The sequence below is a fragment of the Amphibalanus amphitrite genome, unplaced genomic scaffold (genome assembly GCF_019059575.1).
Source record: "Amphibalanus amphitrite isolate SeventyFive unplaced genomic scaffold, NRLGWU_Aamphi_draft 001072F_arrow, whole genome shotgun sequence".
NCBI classification, from domain to species: domain Eukaryota; kingdom Metazoa; phylum Arthropoda; class Thecostraca; order Balanomorpha; family Balanidae; genus Amphibalanus; species Amphibalanus amphitrite.
The window spans coordinates 120,801-142,170 of NW_024882566.1; the positions used below are offsets into that span (position 1 = coordinate 120,801).

General features: G+C 47.0%; 1 protein-coding gene across 1 annotated transcript in view; it reads right to left on the minus strand.

Moving 5' to 3' along the window:
• Positions 1 to 21,370, minus strand: part of LOC122369786 (mucin-17-like) — a 70,067-nt gene that overhangs the window by 6,968 nt on the left and 41,729 nt on the right. Inside the window, exons 3-8 of the mRNA XM_043344792.1 lie at positions 12,862 to 16,424; positions 12,377 to 12,478; positions 6,418 to 6,510; positions 4,708 to 4,806; positions 1,898 to 1,982; positions 395 to 576 (exon numbers count right to left, since the gene is read on the minus strand). Of these exons, the coding sequence (XP_043200727.1) occupies positions 395 to 576; positions 1,898 to 1,982; positions 4,708 to 4,806; positions 6,418 to 6,510; positions 12,377 to 12,478; positions 12,862 to 16,424 (4,124 nt within the window). The remainder of the gene's footprint in view (positions 1 to 394; positions 577 to 1,897; positions 1,983 to 4,707; positions 4,807 to 6,417; positions 6,511 to 12,376; positions 12,479 to 12,861; positions 16,425 to 21,370) is intronic.

Below are 21,370 nucleotides of genomic sequence, written 5' to 3' on the forward strand. Positions count from 1 at the left end.
GCTCAGCATTTAGGTGCCAGATTCAGAAAAAAAGAATAAGGCGTACCGATGAATAGGTGCCAGAAACAGCTAATTAAGGTCATTTTCCGTGATTGGTGCTGGTATCCACCAAATAGGTGCTGAGGACCAATTTTGGGGCGAGTCAGCTTTAAGGTGCCAGAAATAGCTTTTCTGGGACGCAATTAAATGGCGTCCCTTTAAAAGTGATGAGCTGCCTTGTTGAGTGTTTATTTCTTTCTTTATCTAGGCATACCACATAGCTTTTCAGTGCTATGCTTTCAGATAGTTACATATAAATAGCTTACACACATTAAAGCTAGAAACTTATATCACTCCTCACTGAACGGATTTTCTTTTTCATAATCAATGCAAACGAAAAGATTCCCAAACGTACCCCTTTTCCGGCGATGTACTCCATCCCGGCGGCCACCTGGCACGCGAACAGGGTGAGATCCGGTGAGGTAAGCACGGCAGAGTCGTGTGAGAAGTTGTAGTAGTTGTGCCGGCCGCGGTTCTCACGCAGGTAGGTGAGCAGCTTGCCGAACACCATGTACTCCATAATCACTAGCACCGGCTCTGAGGACGGAAAGTCGGGGGCGTGTTGGGAATCGAACCCACGGCTGAGAGGCAGCAGGCACTTCGAAACAAGTCAAAGGAGATTAACACTCGCCGGACCTATTGGTTTTCTACATACGCGCCGGCCGAGGGGGGGGGGGCGGGTACGACCCCCCCTCGCCGTTTCGCCCCTGGTGGAGCTAGCGCGTCGCGGAAAAAACGAGCGTGTGCGCCGTTACGAGACGCAGAGATTGGTACCCGATTTTAAGGTCCTAGGTCAACCGGTGACCTCTGAGGTCAGGTCAAGTGCCCCAGGGTACGGTTCAGTTTTTGGTGAATAACTTCGCAAAAAACGGCCGCAGAGCCGCGATTTTGGCAGCATCGTGTTCGCCTCGCTTAGGCGCGTCGAATGATATACTTTTTGTCCGGGTCAGGTCAACTTGGGGTGTTGACCTCAGGTCAAGGTCAGGTCAGCACCCCCAGGTCACGAAGTTGGTCGAAAGAGGTCATGTCGCATATCATTCGATTCGGCAGATCTTCCCAAGTTCATTGGTGGCTTTCTCGACTCGCTAGCTCAATTTGATCAAGAGTTATTGACGAAAAACTAATATGACCTTGATGACGTCACAAATGACGTCACGCAAGGTCAACATTGCAAAAGTGACGCATCTAACCTTGCAAGGAGTGCATCAAATCACGATTCTGTGTGCTTGAGATAGTTGGAGATCGTTCCCGGCGCCAGAATAGCAGTTTGAATTTTTCCCCATTGACTTATAATGGTGAGGTCACGAAAATGACCTGACCTCATATGACCTTTAGGAAAAATCCGAGATATACAAGTTGTGAGACTCATAATGGATACTAGATCCTGCAAGTTTCATTTCCCTGTGACATCTCCTCTGGCAGTGAGGGCGTTGCGAAGTTGCGACATCTGAAGACCGTGCAGAGGTTCACTTATGACGTCATAGGTCAGTGACCTGACCTGACCCAAAAATGCGGTTGGTGTCAAAAGATGCGGCTTGGATCAAAGGTCAGGTATGCCAAGTTTCATCTCTCTATCGCCAGCGTGTTCGGAGCTATCGCGAAAAAAACCTATGGGGGGGGCGGCACCCGCCCCCCCCCCTCGGCCGGCGAGGGTTAAAACGGCATGTCGAAGTGGAGCTTTGCTGGCACCAGGTAGGGAAGAATACAAGTTATTTTTGTTGTATTTTGATATAATCTATTGTCAGAATAATGAACCGACTTGCGCTTTCCGTATCCAATCAGACACTCGGGAAACTTTACTCTGACCGATCAAGCTGTTGGTTTGCCTGTTTATTCAGTTCCGTCCCCTTGATCTCACCTTCGGTGGTGCAGCATCCAAGTAGAGTGACCACGTTGGGGTGACTGCCCAGATCCTGCATGATCCTCAGCTCCCTCAGCAGGTCCTGAAAATGACGTAGGCATGACAGGAGAGTTGGAAAATGACTTCATTGAACTACTTATTTCGCCGCTATTTATTGCACTTACTACGGACTTACTCACGCCAACAACAATCGGATGGAACATTGCAGATTTTTACTCTTTCAACTCTCGATGGTGAAGCCGTTTTGTCAGTGGGCTCATCATTATCACCGACAATTATCATTAAACATTCTTCCAATAAACACCGATTGTGTGTTTAATGTTTATAAGGGATATTTTCGTAGCGATCATGACGTGAGTGGTTTACTGCAGTCATGCCGTCATTTGTAAAATTCTTAAGATGCTCAGGTGCTAACAGCCGTAGTAAACGTAGGTTCCAAAAAACTCGTCGCTTTGGCGTGGCTATTAACATCAAGGACATGTCAAACAACCGTATTGTTCGTATCTTGGCGTCTAATAAACCACCTGAGACAAACCATGTCAGAGGGGCGACTAACTCAACCACAAAGATTGACATGGTACCCAATAAATGTCGTAATACCGTACTGAAATGTGCCAATGCGTGGTAGGTACTTCACAGTGAGAAAGAGTAAGATTAATCCGAAAGCTCGTTGTAAACAAGTGATTGTTTTCTTTTGAAGGGGTGAAACAGTCACATGCTCAAGCTGAAAGACGATGGTGCCGTGCATTGCATACCATTGCAAAATCATGTGTTCAAAGGTTTCCAAGAATGTGCTAATAAGGAAACGATAAATTGAAATATTTTACATACGGACTGATTAACAGAACTCCTGATGGCAAATGTCTGAGAACTGAAGGCCCATTTTCTCAGTAATTATCTATATTATGATTTATAATATTTCGTAATTTTCATATCTCACATGTTACCTGTTCAAACAATGATCTGAATAAGTCGAGTTCGTAGATCGGTTACAATAGAAAATAATAGCAGCACCGCCGCGTAACACCCAAATATGTCGGGCATTCCCCAAAATCATTTGATCCTGACTGACCTGACCCTGACCCTGACCCTGTTATTGTGGCACGGTGCAGTTTCTAGTTTCTACCGGTATTGACATTAGACATCGAAATTTGTGTGAGATTGAGATGCTTCTTAACCCTCGCCGGACCTATTGGTTTTCTACATACGCGCCGGCCGAGGGGGGGGGGGGGGCGGGTACGACCCCCCCTCGCCGTTTCGCCCCTGGTGGAGCTAGCGCGTCGCGGAAAAAACGAGCGTGTGCGCCGTTACGAGACGCAGAGATTGGTACCCGATTTTAAGGTCCTAGGTCAACCGGTGACCTCTGAGGTCAGGTCAAGTGCCCCAAGGTACGGTTCAGTTTTTGGTAAATAACTTCGCAAAAAATGGCCGCAGAGCGCCGATTTTGGCAGCATCGTGTTCGCCTCGTCCAGGCGCGTCGAATGATATACTTTTTGTCCGGGTCAGGTCAACTTGGGGTGTTGACCTCAGGTCAAGGTCAGGTCAGCACCCCAAGGTCACGAAGTTGGTCGAAAGAGGTCATGTCGCATATCATTCGATTCGGCAGGCCTTCCTGAGTCCATTGGTGGCTTTCTCGACTCGCTAGTTCAATTTGATCAAGAGTTATTGACGAAAAACTAAAATGACCTTGATGACGTCATAAATGACGTCACGCAAGGTCAACATTGCAAAAGTGACGCATCTAACCTTGCAAGGAGTGCATCAAATCACGATTCTGTGTGCTTGAGATAGTTGGAGATCGTTCCCGGCGCCAGAATAGCAGTTTGAATTTTTCCCCATTGACTTATAATGGTGAGGTCACGAAAATGACCTGACCTCATATGACCTTTAGGAAAAATCCGAGATATACAAGTTGTGGGACTCATAATGGATACTAGATCCTGCAAGTTTCATTTCCCTGTGACATCTCCTCTGGCAGTGAGGGCGTTGCGAAGTTGCGACATCTGAAGACCGTGCAGAGGTTCACTTATGACGTCATAGGTCAGTGACCTGACCTGACCTAAAAATGCGGTTGGTGTCAAAAGATCCGGCTTGGATCAAAGGTCAGGTATGCCAAGTTTCAGCTCTCTATCGCCAGCGTGTTCGGAGCTATCGCGAAAAAACCCTATGGGGGGGGCGGCACCCGCCCCCCCCCCCTCGGCCGGCGAGGGTTAATATCATTCAACAACAGAGTTATTGTCGCGTCTGTAATTTGTGCTACGGATTGTAAATTTATGCAACTGAGCCGCCTAAAAAATGTTGTCTGTTATCAATGGAAACCATCAAACAATTACTTTACCGATATGAATTTTTCACTCGTGTTATGTGGAGCAATGCTGGCGTGAGATGACGGGGAATAAATGGGCTGTGCTCGTCGGCTTTCTGCTGGCCAAACAGATCAAAAGTGATAGGTAATGGATCAGATTGTTTTTGCATGAGCTGCACAATGCGCACACGCCCTTGTAATTATCATCAGTTTGACAAACACTGATCAAGATTAGCGCACATAAAAATGGAGCGTTCACAACAGTCGTTTAAAAACATTAGGCACATAGGTAGTTCTGTATATAGAGAAGTCTATAAGTTAGGCTTTAGTGTTCCATAATCCAAGCTCTGAAAGTGATATCACACACTCCGGCATTTGAATCATTTATGCACGTTCCCAATTTTCGCCGTCAGATCTCAATGCCCGGTGAAAGGCTGCAGCGGCAGGCAGTGTGTTATTCAACCAGCTCGGTGTTGGCAAATGCATCCATATAGCCAAGTACCTGATGCTCCTTGGCGGTCGCGCTCTCCTTGGCATTTTTCACAGCGACGAGTAGGGTGCCCTGGTGACCTCCGATGTTATCCACCTCGGCTCTCCACACCTGTAGGGTCAGGTCAGGTCAGGTCAGTTAAGTATTATAAGACACGATCAGGTCAGGTCAGGCTAAGTCAGGTCAGTTAAGTACAGCCCACCGCTAAAGTAATGTAAGGTTTTACCAATCTCAACGGTTGGCTTTGACTGGCGATTGTTTAATGCGGAGTGATCGAAAAGAAGATGTCAATAGCTAAAGTTGCAGCTGCAAGGGTGACGATACATATAAGCTACATTCAAAGTTTCATTGTAGTCTGGCTAATCGTTCCTAAGCTTCAGAAGCAGAACATACCCATGACTGAAACCCCACATTACTTCTGCTGTGGACTGTACTATGAGACACGATCAGGTCAGGTCAGGCGGGACCAGATCAAATCGCCGTAGATTAGGTTTTGCCAGATAAGGATATTTCACCTCCACGGATGGGGTCAGGTCAGGTCAAGCCAGGGGGAGGTCAACTCAGGAGAGTACAGCCCACCTAACTTAAATATTATGATAGCACTGAATTTACTGTGCTTGTGATTATGATGATTAAAAAAAAAGTCGACGCCGAAGACGTTATTTAACATTTTGGTATTCATGCATATAGCAATCGTGGACGTATGACGAGCTGATTTCTGTCAGGATAAAGACGCACTCTCTCACGTCGACTGGCTTTATTTGACGTTTCGATGCCAAAAAGGGCTAGCCGAGAGAGAGTGAGAGTGAGAGTGAGGGGGCCACACCCAACCCCGTTTGATCGGTCAGGCACTAAAAACTGGCCCGGTTCTCTGTGACTGGGCCCCGGAAGGTGCAGTGAATTGGTATTGGGTTGATAGTGTGAAGGTGATCTTCGCGACGGTAGAAGTGTTCACCATTTGGCTTATAGGCTCTCAGCCACCTTACGTTAGGACTGATGAGCATGTGTGCTTGTCTGATAGCTGGTGCTTTACATGACGTTATGGATGATTAGGAGAATGATTGTTGTTATGGTGGATGCTAACTAGAAGTGTGACTTTGAGATTCCTGGGAGCAAACGAACGCTAATAATGGCGACAAATAATGTCAGTGAAGATGAGTGCCCACGTGAATGTTTGATATGTTCACACATTGCTCGTTACGAGACTTACTTTGGGTGACCTCCAAAATCGAGCATGTACTCGTATGGGAACTCCTGCTTGAAACGTATCTATTGTGTAGTTTCCCAAGGCTGCAATAATCATACGTGTAGTGCAGTAGTTGTGGTAAAATAAGCATGTGTGCGACCTGCTTGACACGAACTTTAGGATCTTCTCCGAACAATCTTGCGAACACGGCTGTTTGGATGGTTGCCGTAACATTTTTATCGTTTACAAGCTGGAATAACGTGCGATAAAACTAAGCTCCTGATTGCTCGGTCATGTTTCGTCAAGGATGGAACGTTGTAAGTTTGGTTTATAGTACCTTGTTGACAGCTACGTGTGGACGGGGATGACCTGTATCATAGTATGCGGCATGCTCGGTGCCTCTTATGACATAGATAACCACACAAACAAAAACGAAGATCGCGAAAGGGAGCGGAAACCAGTGTAGGGTTCTGTAATCTGTACTCATAAGTCGTACAGCGTACGGAATGGAATTTCTTACGTCCACGTTTACTCACCTGACCAAAGTGTCCCTCTCCGAGCACGCTCTGCAGTCGGAGCGTCTCCCGGGGGTGCTCCCAGCGCCGCCGCCGGGCCAGAGTGTCGTGAGACTGTCGAGTGGAGAGAAACGAGTCGTCAGAAAATCGGAAATGTGGCAACTGCAGTGATGTAGAATTTAGAAATGAATGAGAGGGCCACGTTACAGCATAACTTGGCGGGGTTCTTAAGGTGCGGAATGCTGATGTTACAGAGGTGGGTGTCAACGTTTGTGCGCCGAAAAAAAAAAATTGAAAATGAAATCTTTAATCGAGCCGGAAAAAGTACGAGAGATCAATCTCACTCACCCGCACCAATCTCAACACCGAACCAAGCAAAGGCCTTAAAACGAAAAATGACAGAGGGAATCATTTTCTCCGGACGCAACTGCCACGATTCTCATGACATCCCCAAAAAAACCTTCGCAAGAGATTATTGTTGCCGCACAATACAGATGTTACCAAGAAAAAGACCACCCAAATACAGCCGTTCGAGCATGGGTCCCATGCATCTTCTGGTCATGGAAAGTTAATAATTAGCTGTGTGAGCAGCTGGTTGCTACTCAGCCTGGCAGCTTTTCCCGCAGTAAATCAATAGTGTCCAACAGAGTGTCTTTTGTTCTCATATAAATCTCAGTGCCATGATACGAATGTTTGACAGCTGCTGAAGGCTTCACTCAGAAACAAAAACTGAGCACAAGTATAGATCTCAAGGCCATACGTCACCATTCAATCTCACTAGGTGATGCATTGCATGTTGCTTTAAATGCGTCGCTAGGTCGGTGATCGTAGCGAGCGCATATTATCTATGGTGCTGGCTCGGAATTGTGTGCTTCGTTTTGCGATGCAATTTTAAGTAAAGTAGCTCTTTAGCACACTTTTTGGGATATAGGTAACAAAAACTTCTTGCATACAATTAATGACACTTATCGGTCATTTCCATGCTTGAATATCGAACAATCAATGACGCTTATTTCACCTCAGCGGTAGACTGTCATCTCGGGTGTAACTGAACTGCTATGACAGTGCATTTGATACCATTCTTTCGATACATGATACCTTGATACCGTTGCGGGGTCTATCGGCGCCCAGACTGGAGAGGTCATCGGCACCCAGACACCAGGTCCTCAGCAACCCGGTGTCATCTCAATACACGGACTCCGTTCTCCTCTCTCCTGTCCGTGAATAACCGTGATCCACGCTCCGTGAGTCGGTCACACCCTTCGTGATAACACGACCATTTCGTGACGGGGCGGCGCCGGGCCGAACTGCCGGCGATTTGCCAACTGGGAACCGGTTATAGGTGGGTGGTCGTGACGACTACAGGGAGGAGGGAGAGGGAGAGGGAGAGGGAGAGGGAGAAGGAGAGGGAGAGAGAGAGAGAGAGAGAGAGAGAGAGAGAGAGAGAGAGAGAGAGAGAGAGAGAGAGAGAGAGAGAGAGAGAGAGAGAAAGAAAGAAAGAGAGAGAGAGAGCGAGAGAGAGAGAGAGAGGGAGAGGGAGAGAGGGAGGGAGGGGGAGAGAGAGAGGGAGGGAGAGACATGAGTGGGTATCTGTGTCCGTGGCTGGATGGGTGGAGAAAGGGAGGAGAGATGAACGGACAGCAAAGAAGAAATTCGATAACGGACAAGGGCCTGATGCGAAGAGTCTTTCCATTTTTAGTTCCCGGTTAAACCTCATTGCATAGAATTCGTAGGCAGCTCATAACAGGTAGATGGCAGGCAGCTCACTTGTCGTTTCGTAGAAGACGTAGTACAAAACCTCTGGATCAGGAAGCTGTAAGTTTTGTATACAAAGCTCCACGCTTCAGGCAGGCATTGCTGAAAGTCAGTAACAAAAAGTAGTTTCTAAATCACTACGTTTGCGGTTTTAATCGTGAAAATAAGTAGATACATCTTGCATGTTAGGTAGCCAGCAGCTTGCGAATACGATAGCTAAGATTTGGACGATTGTGCACAATCATGCCCGCATCGGCGAGTGAAAACGCTGTCATCAGCTGCCCATGCTGAAATCTCAGATGCTGCATGATTGACAACCATGAAGAGAGGTGAGTGTTGTTTTTCGCAAGACGTTTCCCATATGCATCATGTTGCACCCTGAAATGCACGATGAAAGCTCAGAAGGTTTGTAGAAACCGACGTAACGGTTATGCGCGACCACAAACCCTGGATCCATTAAGCGTTTGATGGGATGTATGCCAGCAATACTCCCACCGTTCTTAGTCCTATGTGCAGACCAAACTGGTTACTGGTATGTTGTGCAAGTGATGAACAGCGTAGCTTCTCAGCGTGGCTCTGTGATGCAGCATGTTCTGTTCATAACGCATGCTTCGGTATGTTTTGCTTTTAGGCGTGCTAAGCGCTTGTTGTTTTTCTCGTAAAACTGCTTGTAAATGCTGGGCTCAGAGTTCGCAGAAGATATTTCTGATATTTCTTATCTTTTGGGATCAGTGCATTTCGTGCTTTAAGCAGATCACACTGTTAAGTTTATCATAGTGAAGTGTGTCTTAGTATCATCACGTCCCCAATAATTCTCACGGCACTTTTGGAAATTGAGCCACACCGTGCAGGACATTTCACAACTATTGTCTTTGTATAGGTATTAGCCAGGTATGCATTCAATTAATGACCAGCCATTGTCTTTCTTCCTTGCGTTCATTGCAAGTTTGTTATCGAATTTTAGCAGAATATTTAGCGACTGGCATTACTATTACTTGACGTTATTGCAGAGCTAATCCTAGATAGTGTTAAGGTCGAGGCAATTTTTCTTTCCGCTCCCTCATTAACACACCTTAGAACAGATTTAAATGCGACTAACCCTCGCCTTTAGATCACTCACGTGCCACATACAGAGCGAAACGATCGTTTAAACGAATGAGCGCATTCTTCACGCTGAACGCTACAGCATACATCCATTACGAGGCTATTAGTGTACCACAAAGTCACTCTTATTGCCCGAACACCAAATATGTGGGGCTTAACTGCCAGCTATGCCGCTTCGAACGTCCATGTCTTTGCGGTGGCGTGTTTAAGCTGCTGTACCACTCCTTTTAGGCCTAGCCTCTTTTAGTCCTGCACGCGGCTTTGCATTTTAAAATCCTCTGACTCGAAGTATTATATGGCCGGCTAGGAACATGATTGGCAAATGCGTCAATGTCAAACTAACGAAGGCGGATGGTCCGGGGTCGAAGGGTCACGTGACCCGCCCATGGCCTTCGTGTGCGCAGACCAGAGCTCCTCAACTGGGGAGTGCCAGCGTTAAGGTCCTTCGGCGTTCAGGGCGTGGATGAAATGTAATATATGAGCAGCCATTTAGCCGACCAGTTAGCTTTTGTGTGATTCAAATGCGTGTTGTTCATTAGTGTAACGAGAACAAGGGTCACATATTGATGACACCTTTCAATGAATGATGAAATTTATTAAAGAAGATGCTCGAATCTCAATGTAACGCATGTCGTGGTCGAGGGTCGGTAATCATGTTTTAAGGTGGTAAAAATATTCATGAATATTTTACCTGTCAGATCTATCATTGGCACTTCTGCACAGGTCTGAGTGCAACGTCGGATGATCCTGGAACGAATGCCCTTGGGGACAAGAAGACACTAATCAGGTATTCATGAGAGTTGCGATTATTTATGATTGTCATAATTCATAAGCTCCTAACCACAAGAGCTGATCAGTCTCAGTTTCAGCTACAACATAGGATGCTGTGAGTGTTTTCATAGTCCATTATTAGTCACGGGAACAGTGCAATAAATCTTGACAGCCGTCAACGCAACTATTAAATGCAGCGGGGTACCAGGGGTGGCGTAGAATATGATGACATGGTCCCATGCGATTGAATTTTGCAAGTGCATTGGTGTGCAAAACGGTGGTCATTGATATTCCGGCGCAGTCCTTTACTTCAAATTGGTTATTGCCCATTCTGATAAATAGCTATGACCTTCGGCTGATGAGAAAATGCGTAGTCATAGATACACATGTAGTTTTGCGTTATCAATTAATCACTCCATCAGTTGATTTATAATTACACATGTGCTGGTTGCATGCTTAACGAGCCTAATTATATCTATCAAGATTTCTTTAGGCAATTTCGGTAGTAGTTAGTGTGGCATTGAACTACATACATATGTTGGTAGCTTATCTACGATATCGAGTTAAATTTTAAAGCAATCCATCCATAATATCATGAGCACATCCACAATATCATTAGCACTTACCACTCAGCAATTAGAAATATAAATGCTTAATACATCTATAATTTTAACATTAAGGCTAGTTCAAAAGATCGTTGAACGTCATTCAACATATGCTTTCGGCTGGAAAAAGATTGATCTCCCGGTATTGAGAATGGATTTGAGCTCAACCTAAATTTCCGTCGAAGCAAGTTGTATTTGAGTTATAAAGCTATTCGCTAAGATAAATTTCAAAATAGATTAGCCTGCTGCGATCGACGTTCTTTTCATAAAAAGTTAAGACGCACACTGCTTGGGAGATGGGTGCATCGCATTCTCTCCTTTCAATGAATCGGCGTAAAATCAGCGGGCGGTGTTACGTCATTCTACTAAATCTCATTGCACACTCACAGTTTTATTCCAGCACGGTGTAAAAAAAATGTAAGTCCAGATAATAAAGCTCAGATTATATGTCAAGTCAGCTTGCCCGTTACACAACTTCCAAATCAGTTTGAATGTTTGTTTTGTTTGGAAAAATAATGCAGAGCTTTTCGTAGCTATCTTGAAAATGATAGAACCCATGGGAAAATGTGCAGGAGTTTTGCGTGAAAACCATTTTGCTACTTCTACGTCATAAGTCTGTGGCAAATTTTTGAACGGTGCTCACTGCTCAGTGCTCGCCCAAATGCACGTGATCTAAAATTCGGTTCGTCATGGGTCAAACAGTAAGCAATATTCCCTAACGCCTATCTCGACTAAGCGCAGCCAAGAAACCACTGATCATGGTTCCAGCCCTGCCGAGATAGCTGGTCGGCCCGCCTTCGGGGCCGCAAGCCGCGGTTGGCTTGCAGCTACACTCCGCTAGGCAGCGGCACACTTTCACCCCAGATAACGCCCGGCGCATGCGCCCTGTGGTCGCCGCGTGCGCCGCCTGCCGGTGACCTTGACCACTGGACCGTGACGAGTTTTGATTGGGCGCGTGTGTGGCTCGTGCTCAGCTACCTGAGGCTCCTCCGCCATAGGGAGTCTGGCAAATGGAGTTGGAGATGGTAGCGCATGACGCTTTCTAAGCGTGTCAGTTTTACGAGAAACGAAATCCCTAAATGGCGTAGAATCGGTAGAATACCTGTCGAGACCCGATGCGGTGATTTATAAGCGTTTGCGCATATCTGATCAATCTTATAAAAAAAAATCACGCAGCAGCTTTTCGCAACAGTCTGCAAACTTTACCACGGCTCGAAAGATCCGAGTCGTGAGGTCGTGACGCCTGACTCGGTTCGTGACTTTTGACTCCGGTTGCGGCCGTCTGACCCATATATGGCGGTGGCTCCGGTCGGGTCTGGGCGGGGCGGGCGCCGATGTGAGGTGAGTTGAGCGCCAACAGCTGAGCCGTGCCGGGCGCGGCCAGATATGATCACCGCATAAAAACTGACAGCCCATAATGAAGCCTAGTTAGGACGCCCGGTTCGATCACAGAGCTATTGAGACCAAACCGGCCCACTTTTGCTTTCGTCAGGCGTTTTGAGACTGGCTGCCGTATGTAATGTTATACGTTTTTGAAGATAACTTTTACCGTTCATTTGCTAAAATTTAGTTTGTGGGATAATTTACCTCTAACGGGGTTCAGCAGCATGCATGGCAGTATGGACGCCAATAACCACTGCTGGCGGCACGTCCTTGAAGCCCAAACATCATCAAAAGTTATCAGTACAACAATCGGCAGTTTCGGAAAAGGGTAATGATTGAGTGTAGATCGCTCTGATACTTACGTGAGATGTGGAAGGTTTGCCGACAACTTCGTCCACTTCGACAGGGTAGAAGTTTTCCTGAGCGTTGTCCGACGTTTCCTGGGCCATCATTGCCTTCAGACGCTGAATGTGGAGAAAAAGCATGTCATGTTCAAAACGAACGGTATTTATCTCGTCAGGCATTGGAGAGTTTTCCTAGATCGTTTCATACGCATACGCAGGTTAGACATTTTGGCTTGAAAGGTGATATCGCGGATCTACGTATTTCATATTAGACGTATGGACCAGAAGAAAAAGACGAAGAATCGGGAGAAGACGCGAATAATGAATCGATATTAAAAGAACACAAATTACCAAAGATATCAGACTCCACACGGATGAATGAAAGCATGTTACGTTTGTCATAAACAACTCGAGTTTGGTTAGCCAGATAAACATGCTGGTCAGAAGGCTTCAAATCATCATACCGTCAGTGCCCTGAACCAGCGTTGCACGTGTTTTCTCACCTCCGGCAGCAGGTTTTGCACGTCGGGATGGTTCTTCTTCAGATACCACACCAGCACGGCAACCACGGGGACGACAAAGAGCAGCGAGACCAGATAGATGGGTCCTCCAGGCTCTTCAACGTCCTCAGACCCTGGAGAAACCACTTGGGGTTTTCTATCAATCTCCAAAACACGGGCCTGACGCGGCGTGGTTGAGGAAGATCGTGTAGGAGATGATGTCGAAGGAGATGTTGAGTACTCTACTGAAGGTGGTGAAGCAGGTGTTGCAGAGGCTTCGGACGAGGGAGACTGCCCGACTGGTTGATGGTGGTCCGCGTAATGTACGACAGGACCTGACGGAGGTGTCGGAGGCAGGTCAGAATTTTCATCTGCTAGGATACGCTCCATCTCAGTCTCTGAAGGGCGGAGAAAAGTTGCCATGGTTGTGGAGGCAGAAGCTGCCAGGTCATCAGGCTCATAGTAGGGGAAGCCCGTATCCAGTTCCAAATCATCATCGCTAATGTAGCCGTAACCCTCATTAGATGACTTTGGGATGAATGACTCTCTGTCTTCGGAGTTTTGCGAATCACGTTTGTGCTCTTTGAGTTCAGAGTTGGGAGAGAATCCCTGCACGTACGAATGGTCTTTATGGCTGTGGTAGCTGTGACCGTGTGAGTCAGAGAACTTGTTTGTGCTCGGGTTGGCAATGGTTGAAGATGGTGAATCCGGTCTCCTTCCCGGCTTCAAGCCAAAGCGCACGCTTAATGCATCGCTCTCTGTTTTTGCACTGTTGTCCGCCTTTGGTACTTGTTGTTTCACGATGACACTCTCATCCACATTTGGTACCTCGTCTTTGTTGTCAACGTTGGCTGATGATGGCAGATCTTGAATACTGGCCTGTTCATCACCTCTAGTTTGTGACGATTCGGTTTCTTCATGTGCCAGAATCGGGGCTTCGGTTGTTCTTATTACACTGCTCTCTAGAACTGGTGGTCTCTGACTACTCACTGGCACTGAACCGGTCGAACTACTTCTGTTGTCAATCAATATAGAGTATGTGCCACGCTGGTCCTCTTTTTGCTTCGCTTCGTCTACCTCTAGTGGAGCTTGGCTGGAAATGACTGCATTCAACGGTCTCCTTGTTCGTTGGCTAGTGTCAGGTGGACTATATTCCGTCACTGTCGCTTCTTCCTCAGCCTCTGTCGGCAACTTCACGCGTTTCCTCAATTTGAACTCCAACGGAGAGACGGCAATGGACACTGAAGTCTCCAGTGATGTTCCTAGCACAGTCCGCTGAATATCGGTGGCATTTCCTGTCTGACTGCTGGTCTCGTCCGGGTGGCTATCATTGCTCTGCTCGTCCAGTTTGGAGACTTGATGTTCATCTTCCTTTGGCTCTTGATTTTCTGACTCGATCTTCGAGACTGGAATTTGGGCTGGAGTGACAGTTGGCAATTCTTTAGAGCTTGCCTCTGATGCAGCCAGGCTTGGTGGAGCTGAACTTGTTCTTGGTCCGGGAAGCACTGGTCTGCCTCTCGGAAGTCCCAGCGTACCTCTAGGAAAGGTTACCGAAATGGTGACGTTCCTACCCAGAAGACCTCGCTGCTGTGCAGATTTGATAGTCGACAGCAACAGCGGGAATGGGGGAATGGTTGGAGGAAGAACGTGTCTCTGACCGGCCTTTGGGCCGCTCCTCAAAGAGAACGTGTGGCGGCGTTCCTCCAGCCGACGTGCTAGGAGATTTGACTGATCGGTGTTTGGAGTTGACGGCGTGTGGCGAAGGGTGTCGGGTCGTTGGCGACGCTTCGTGGAAAGAGGGTTCGCCGGTACCGCAGGAGAAGAATAGTCAGTTTCTTCCTGTACAGGTAATGTGGAAGGAGTTGTAATCTGAGACGCGCTACTGATATTTGAGGAAGGCAAGGTTGTGCGTTCGGAAGATGACTTGGAGTTAGTTTCTGTAGTTGCCGAAGAGGAAGGCGAGGACGTAGTGGTTGTTGTTGATTGAGTGGTCTGTTCCGTCGTGGTAGGCCTCGTTGTTGTTCTCAGTGTCGTCGTCGTTGGTGTTGTTGATGTTGATGTTGATGTTGCTTCTGAGGTCGTTGTTGTTGTTTCGGTGGTCGTGGTCGTTTTTGCTGTTGTTGTCGTTGAAGGTGTCGTAGTGGTTGTTGCTGAAGTGGGCGTAGTAGTAGTTGCCGCTTCTGTGGTTGTTGTAGATGTAGTGCTTGTTGATCTCGGCTCTGAGGTAGGAGCACTGCTTGGAGTAGCGGCTGTCGATGTCACCGTCGGTTCTTTATCCTTTTCACCTCTTCGCTTTGGTAGGAAGGAGAGCCGAGCGCGGGACCTGTTTCTGATCCTCGCCAGAAGGCCCAACACCTTCTCCACCTCCTTTTTCTCTTTGTTTACCGGCGTGGCTTCAGTGGTGGACACAGCTGTGGTTGTGCCGTTCGGTCTGAGGCGTGACGCTCGGTTACGGAACCTCTCACGACGACGTAGGGCAGCTTCAGACAGTCTGCGTCGGGCGGGAGACTTTGTGATGGACGGGGTAGTGGAAGACGTGGTTGAAGGAGATGTAGTTGTGGACGTACGAGGTGTAGTTGTGCTGCGAGTAATACCCGGGGGCCTTCGACGAACGTTGGGTGAAGGGACTTCGTTATCAGGTGCACTAGTTGTTCTCTCAGTAGTGCTACTGGAGTCTTTCCTAGTGCTGGTTACCGCTGGTTCAGGCTTCTCTTTGCGGCCAGCTGTTGGCTCATCTGGAGTTGGTGGGTTTGTTGTCTTTGAAAGAGGTACCAGCAGCCGTCCCGGCCTTCGCTTAGATGCTATTCTTCGAGGAACGATGCCGATGTCGTCTGACTTTTCGTCAGATACCGGAGGAGCACCGGCAGTAGATTTTTCTGTAGTTGTTTCTGGTTTGATCGATTTCGCTGCGGAATTTTGTAAGCCTTTCTCATCACTTTGGGACACATTTGAAGTCGAAGCTTCCTCTGGTGTCTTCTTTTCACCCGATTTATCTCCCGTTTGCACTTCCTCATCATTTTCATCAGCACTGTCTTTCGCGTTAACCACTCGCACCTTTTTCCGCCTCACTATCACTTTCCCATGCCTCTCGCTGGGCTCACTCACTAGCCCCTCCTCTGCGGTGGAGTTCGCTCTCTGGGCACCACTGCCGTCCGACCGCGGCACTGCACGAAAGTCTCTCGGACGGCCCGCAACACCGGGCGTATCGAGCTTTTCACCAAACCCGCGGAACGGTTCCACTTTGTGCTCGGACGCGTGTGCAAGCACAAACTCCGGCTGTAGGCTGAAGTGAGTCTCGTTCAGCAGTGCCAGAAACGGGGGCCGCAGAGACTCACGAAATGTCCGCTCTGTGACGTCATCACTACTCGTGACGTCATCACGACGTTGCGCGCGCGGTGCCAACACCTTGCGGCGTCGGATGACCTTGAGCGCGGCTGCTGGGTCACCGCCAGGTGGCAGCTGTGGTGGTGGTGGCCGAACCTGAGGCCGAGTCACGTGACGCTTGTGACCGCCGCCAGCTGTTTGTAGCAGCCGCGCCGACAGTGCCGCATTTGCTGCTGCCAGATCTGGAAGCAAAAAGAATAGGAATTAGAAAATACAGTGCTGCTTTGACAGATGACGTCCAATTTCGAACTGTTTATCTGAATTTACAGTTCCCAACAACACACTTTACACAATTCCTAATGCTCTAATACTTATATGGGATGAGTTCTTACTGTACAAATCTAATAAAAAGTGTCCTTAGGTTCCTCTGGTAATGCGACTCTGGTTCACGCAGACAAACGCACGACAAGTCCGGTGTCAATAAGGAATACTGACAAGCGTGCGTAGAAACTGTATAATATGTGTGTTTCATTGAAGTGAATTCTTGGCGACTATCCATTCAGTTGAATAATTTCTGTATGTTAATATGCGGCCTTTCAAGGGCATTCGCCGGCATGACGAAGCCAATTGAAGCTTGCGTGCTCATGCTGCTTTTAGATCTCGAATGTATCATTACAACTGGAAAGAATGAATCGGGTCACCATGCGGCAAATTATTCTGCCTCTCATGCCCAGAATTTCATAACCTGTCATTATGTACAAAGGCAGTCAGTCACATTTCTCACTGCCCCGAATGAATTAGTGGGAAACCCAGCCTGCACTTCAAATGTACTATTGAAATATAGCCATATTAATGTAGCATAATTGCGTATAGACGCTTTAATTGCATCCGCAATTGACGGAGAGCCGCTTGAATGCGTGAGCTCAGGCCGTCAGCAACCATTGAACCCGTTACAAGCAGCTACTGTGCAATGTGCTTTGTCAAGCTACTCCGGTTGATGTTCCCAATTAGACGCGAGCTGAATAAGAATAGAAACAGTAACCAACTAAGTGTAGTTCTTCAAGGCTGCTGGAATTTGTGTGTGACCTCTGGTCTCAACCCTTGTTTTGAGTGACCACTTCCTGTTTAGGGGACCTTCTCCAAAGAAGACCAAAAAAGTCTTAACGCGCATGTAGAAACATGGCATGCTGGAATACTGAATTGGCGTATAATGAAAAATGGGAAGAGAGAGCGGTGGATATCATTTTTGTCTGGCTTCGGTCGCGCCTCATAGCTCAAGCTCACATCTAATTACTCTAATTGACGGGGTGCTAATTACACTAACGCAACACCGCGTTTGTCTGTCCATAGGACGGCCGGCGGCTGTGAACTTCCCAACACTCCGCACTCAAAGTGGCCCGCGGCTTACACCACGTGGGAAACATTGCCACATAGGGGCCTCTTTGGGGCGAATCAGACCCGTGGCCCTGATGTTTGGAGTTCAGCTTCATGCTTGGGTAATGATTTTCCCGAAATAAGTGGCTGATTTTTATATGAAGCTTGTCTGGTACGCTTTCCATGGAATTTTTTATTTGTATTGGTATTCGTTGGTTGATTTCGAGCAACTGAGTGACTAAGCTATTGAGTTTATTCTCATTCATTGTAGTTTCAACACTTTTCTTAGGCTAAATCATAAAAGTTAAGAATAACTTAATTTTCTGAACATCTGTTTATGTTTGTTTGGCCGGATATGCGTTTGAAAAGTCACCATCTCTTACTACCTCTTTTCCAGGCCAAAGTCCAAAACAAAGATAGTTAATGGAAAACCTTTAACAATAAAAAGACCACACCCGACAAACTAACTCATGAATAGGACAGCGAAAGCTCAAAGTGTCCAGTCACCCTTTTGCTGTCAGCCATGGGAACTAATGCCACAATCACTGGGTCCTCAACTGTGGGCTTCCCGCTATTAAACAACAAACCACCGGCTAACAAATAGCCCTGACATCCGGGTACCATATTGTTAGTAGCCGTGACTTCCTCTGGCTGTCTTCGACCTTGCGAGACGAATTATGGACGCGGATCTGAGCAAATTACGCAGAAGCAAACAAGACCCTGCCATAGTTTTAATGCTGCATGGGTTTGATCAGTCTTTGGAATGAAAGAGTCGAAAAGCAGCGCTGTCAAACCTACCCTACCACCAGAAACATTGCCCTCACTGTTTCTCTCTCTCTCTCTCTCTCTCTCTCTCTCTCTCTCTCTCTCTCTCTCTCTCTCTCTCTCTCTCTCTCTCTCTCTCTCTCTCTCTCTCTCTCTCTCTCTCTCTCTCTCTCTCTCTCTCTCTCTCTCTCTCTCTCTCTCTCCTCTGTCTCTGTCTCTGTCTCTGTTTCTCTCTCTGTTTCTCTCTCTCTCTCTCTCTCTCTCTCTCTCTCTCTCTCTCTCTCTCTCTCTCTCTCTCTCTCTCTCTCTCTCTCTTTCCCTCCCGCCGTCAGTCCGTCCATGTATTTCTCTGAAGACCGCTCGTCTCGCCACCGTAAAGCCCATTGTCATCGTCAGGCTCCATGCATGAGCCACAGTGGATGTTATGTCACCGTCCCCGACCAAGTAGGGCCACCCTGTGCGCTGCTGGTGGTGACTGTTGAAGGAGTGCGTAATGCATAAAATGACCTCATTTTAGAACATTGTTTTTTCCTTTTTCTTTTTTTTTCCTTTCTTTTTCTTTTTTTTTCTTTTTTCTCTTTTTTCTCTTTTTTCTTTTTTCTTTTTTCTTTTTTCTTTTTTCCTCTCTTTTTTATCTTTTTCTTTTTCATTTTTTCATTTGTTTCTTTTTTCTGTTGCTGAATAGTGTGTTGCCAAAAAATCAATAGAATTAGACCGTAAGTATAAGGCTGCCATTGAACTCTGCATTTATAGTTATAAGCACGTAGAACTTAAAACCCGTCAGCTTTTTTTGTGAGTAGCATAAATCATTCTTTCATCTAGATCAATGCTGAATGTAACTTGCACAAGCCATCGCTGGTTCATCTTCTATTTCGGATGGGATATTATGTGCCGGTTTCGGGTAGAATGGCACAATGCTGATAGCACACGCAAAATAAGCTGTTGAGGGTAAGTGGCATTATGTTTTGTCTTACAGTGACGTATTATTTCGACCATAAATGTCATTTTGCATCTGCAATTCAGCTCAAAGGCACCAATCCAAACACAGCTATTTCCAACCCAGCATTGACCAGTGTTTGACGACCCGTTACGGTAGATTTCCATTTCACCTCGACTTCCATGTAGAACGGATGGACACACACGGTGGTGAAATGCTGGAAAACACCAGGCAGACTATGCGCTGGGAGCTTTTTGTGATATCCACGACGAAAATGCACCCCGCAACATCCGTCATGGGTGCATTCGGATGGAACAGCACGCTTGTTCGTGCGTGCTTCGGGTAACTGGGAGGAGGGAAGAGAGAGGAGAGGAGAAAGGGAGGGAGAGAGAGAAAGAGAGAGAGAAAGAGAGAAAGAGAGAGCGAGAGAGAGAGAGAGAGAGAGAGAGAGAGAGAGAGAGAGAGAGAGAGAGAGAGAGAGAGAGAGAGAGAGGCAGAGTGGAAGGAGACTCTTGAAAAGGAATGTCTGTTGTTTTTGAATTGACAGATCACCATCTGCTTTGGTCGATCAAGAGAGAAAGAGGTATGACAGGGCGAATGTCGCTGACAGCCTCAGGCAGCGAGAATATGGGAGTCTAAGCTGTGCGCAGCGCTCTTCGCAGACAATTTTCAGAAATTGATCTTTGTATTGCTTTATATAGCCGGGAAGTACCATTGTTGTTTTTTATTTTGTTATTGTTAGGATAGTCTGTCAAATCTACCATAGAAGATTCTACAGGCTACAGCAGTACCAATGCAAAGACTGCAACGCGGCATCGCACTGTATCTCAGAGACTGTAGCGTGACACATAGGAGTATCTCAATAGTCTGAGATTGAGTTAGGAACTTTTTTCTCTCACGTCTGGTATGGTTTTCGTGAGATGTCTGCGTGATTGTATCTCTATCGCGGAACATCAGCAGGATATTTGATGTAAATGGTGTAACGGTTTGAATGACGTCATATGTCACTTTCCTGAATTATTTTAAACATAATTGTGTACCCGTAGAAGCTATGGAATCAAAGACAGTCGGGACTCGGGAAAATTATTCCATGGTCAACACTAAAATTTTCCCTTTATTATCCCGCTTGATGACATTGTGCTTAAAGAAGCTTTTTTTCTCGAACCAGTATTTTTTCATTGATCTTTCCAATCTTCATCGTATTCTGTTTGTGTGTGTGTGTGTGTGTTTTTTTTTAGGCCGCCCGGTCTTCAAAAGTCATCGGCTCCATCTCATTTTAGTCTAGACAGCAATCAGTAAGCTCACGAATATCGCCAGCACTGCCCCCCCAGTTCCTCTAGCCCGCTCGTTCGTCGCCTGTCTGTGAAAGCGGGCTCCGCCGGTCTGGCTCCGCGGTCTGGCCCCGGGTCCCCATCACAAGGGTCATGGGAGAACCCACCGTGCGGGCCCCGACGAGCGCTGATTGTGGGAAGACAGGCCGCCACTCCGGCCTCAAACGCGACTGCGTGGGAGGCTAGACGAGCGATGTCGTCTGCGGCGGGTTTCTAGATGGGACGGCCCATTTGGTTTATTTGTTATGGAAAATTTCATGTGACATAGGTCGGTGATTTAGGTTTACTGTTAAAACAGCCTGGTAAAAGGGCTGACATCAGAAGATTGGAACAGGATAAGCGGTGTTTTCTCGTTAAACGACAAACGGAAGCGACCTTGGTGGCTTTACGCGAACGTGCTGTTTTTCGTCGCGGTTCGTGGTGTCCGTGTAAGCAATGCGATACGTCAGAATGTGGTTAACCTTGGGGGCCTCGTCAGGGCACGTGACGTGATTCTCGCCGGGCCTCAGAGGAGCGTGTCAACGGTAATGGGGGATGGAAGTAGGCGAGGGAATGATGGGAGAGTGAACAGTGAAATTCTAGTCTGATAACGATGCTTTTCGTGTGAGGGAAAGAACCGCATTTTAGAGCCAAAATTTTACGACCTTTGTGAAAAAGATGTTCATTATGCATGAACTAAATTTGGTGAAATATATTTGATCGATTCATAAACCTTTGCGTCTTTCTTTGAGGGACATCTCCTTTTACGTTCATTATACGTTACAGCATGCATCAAACACAT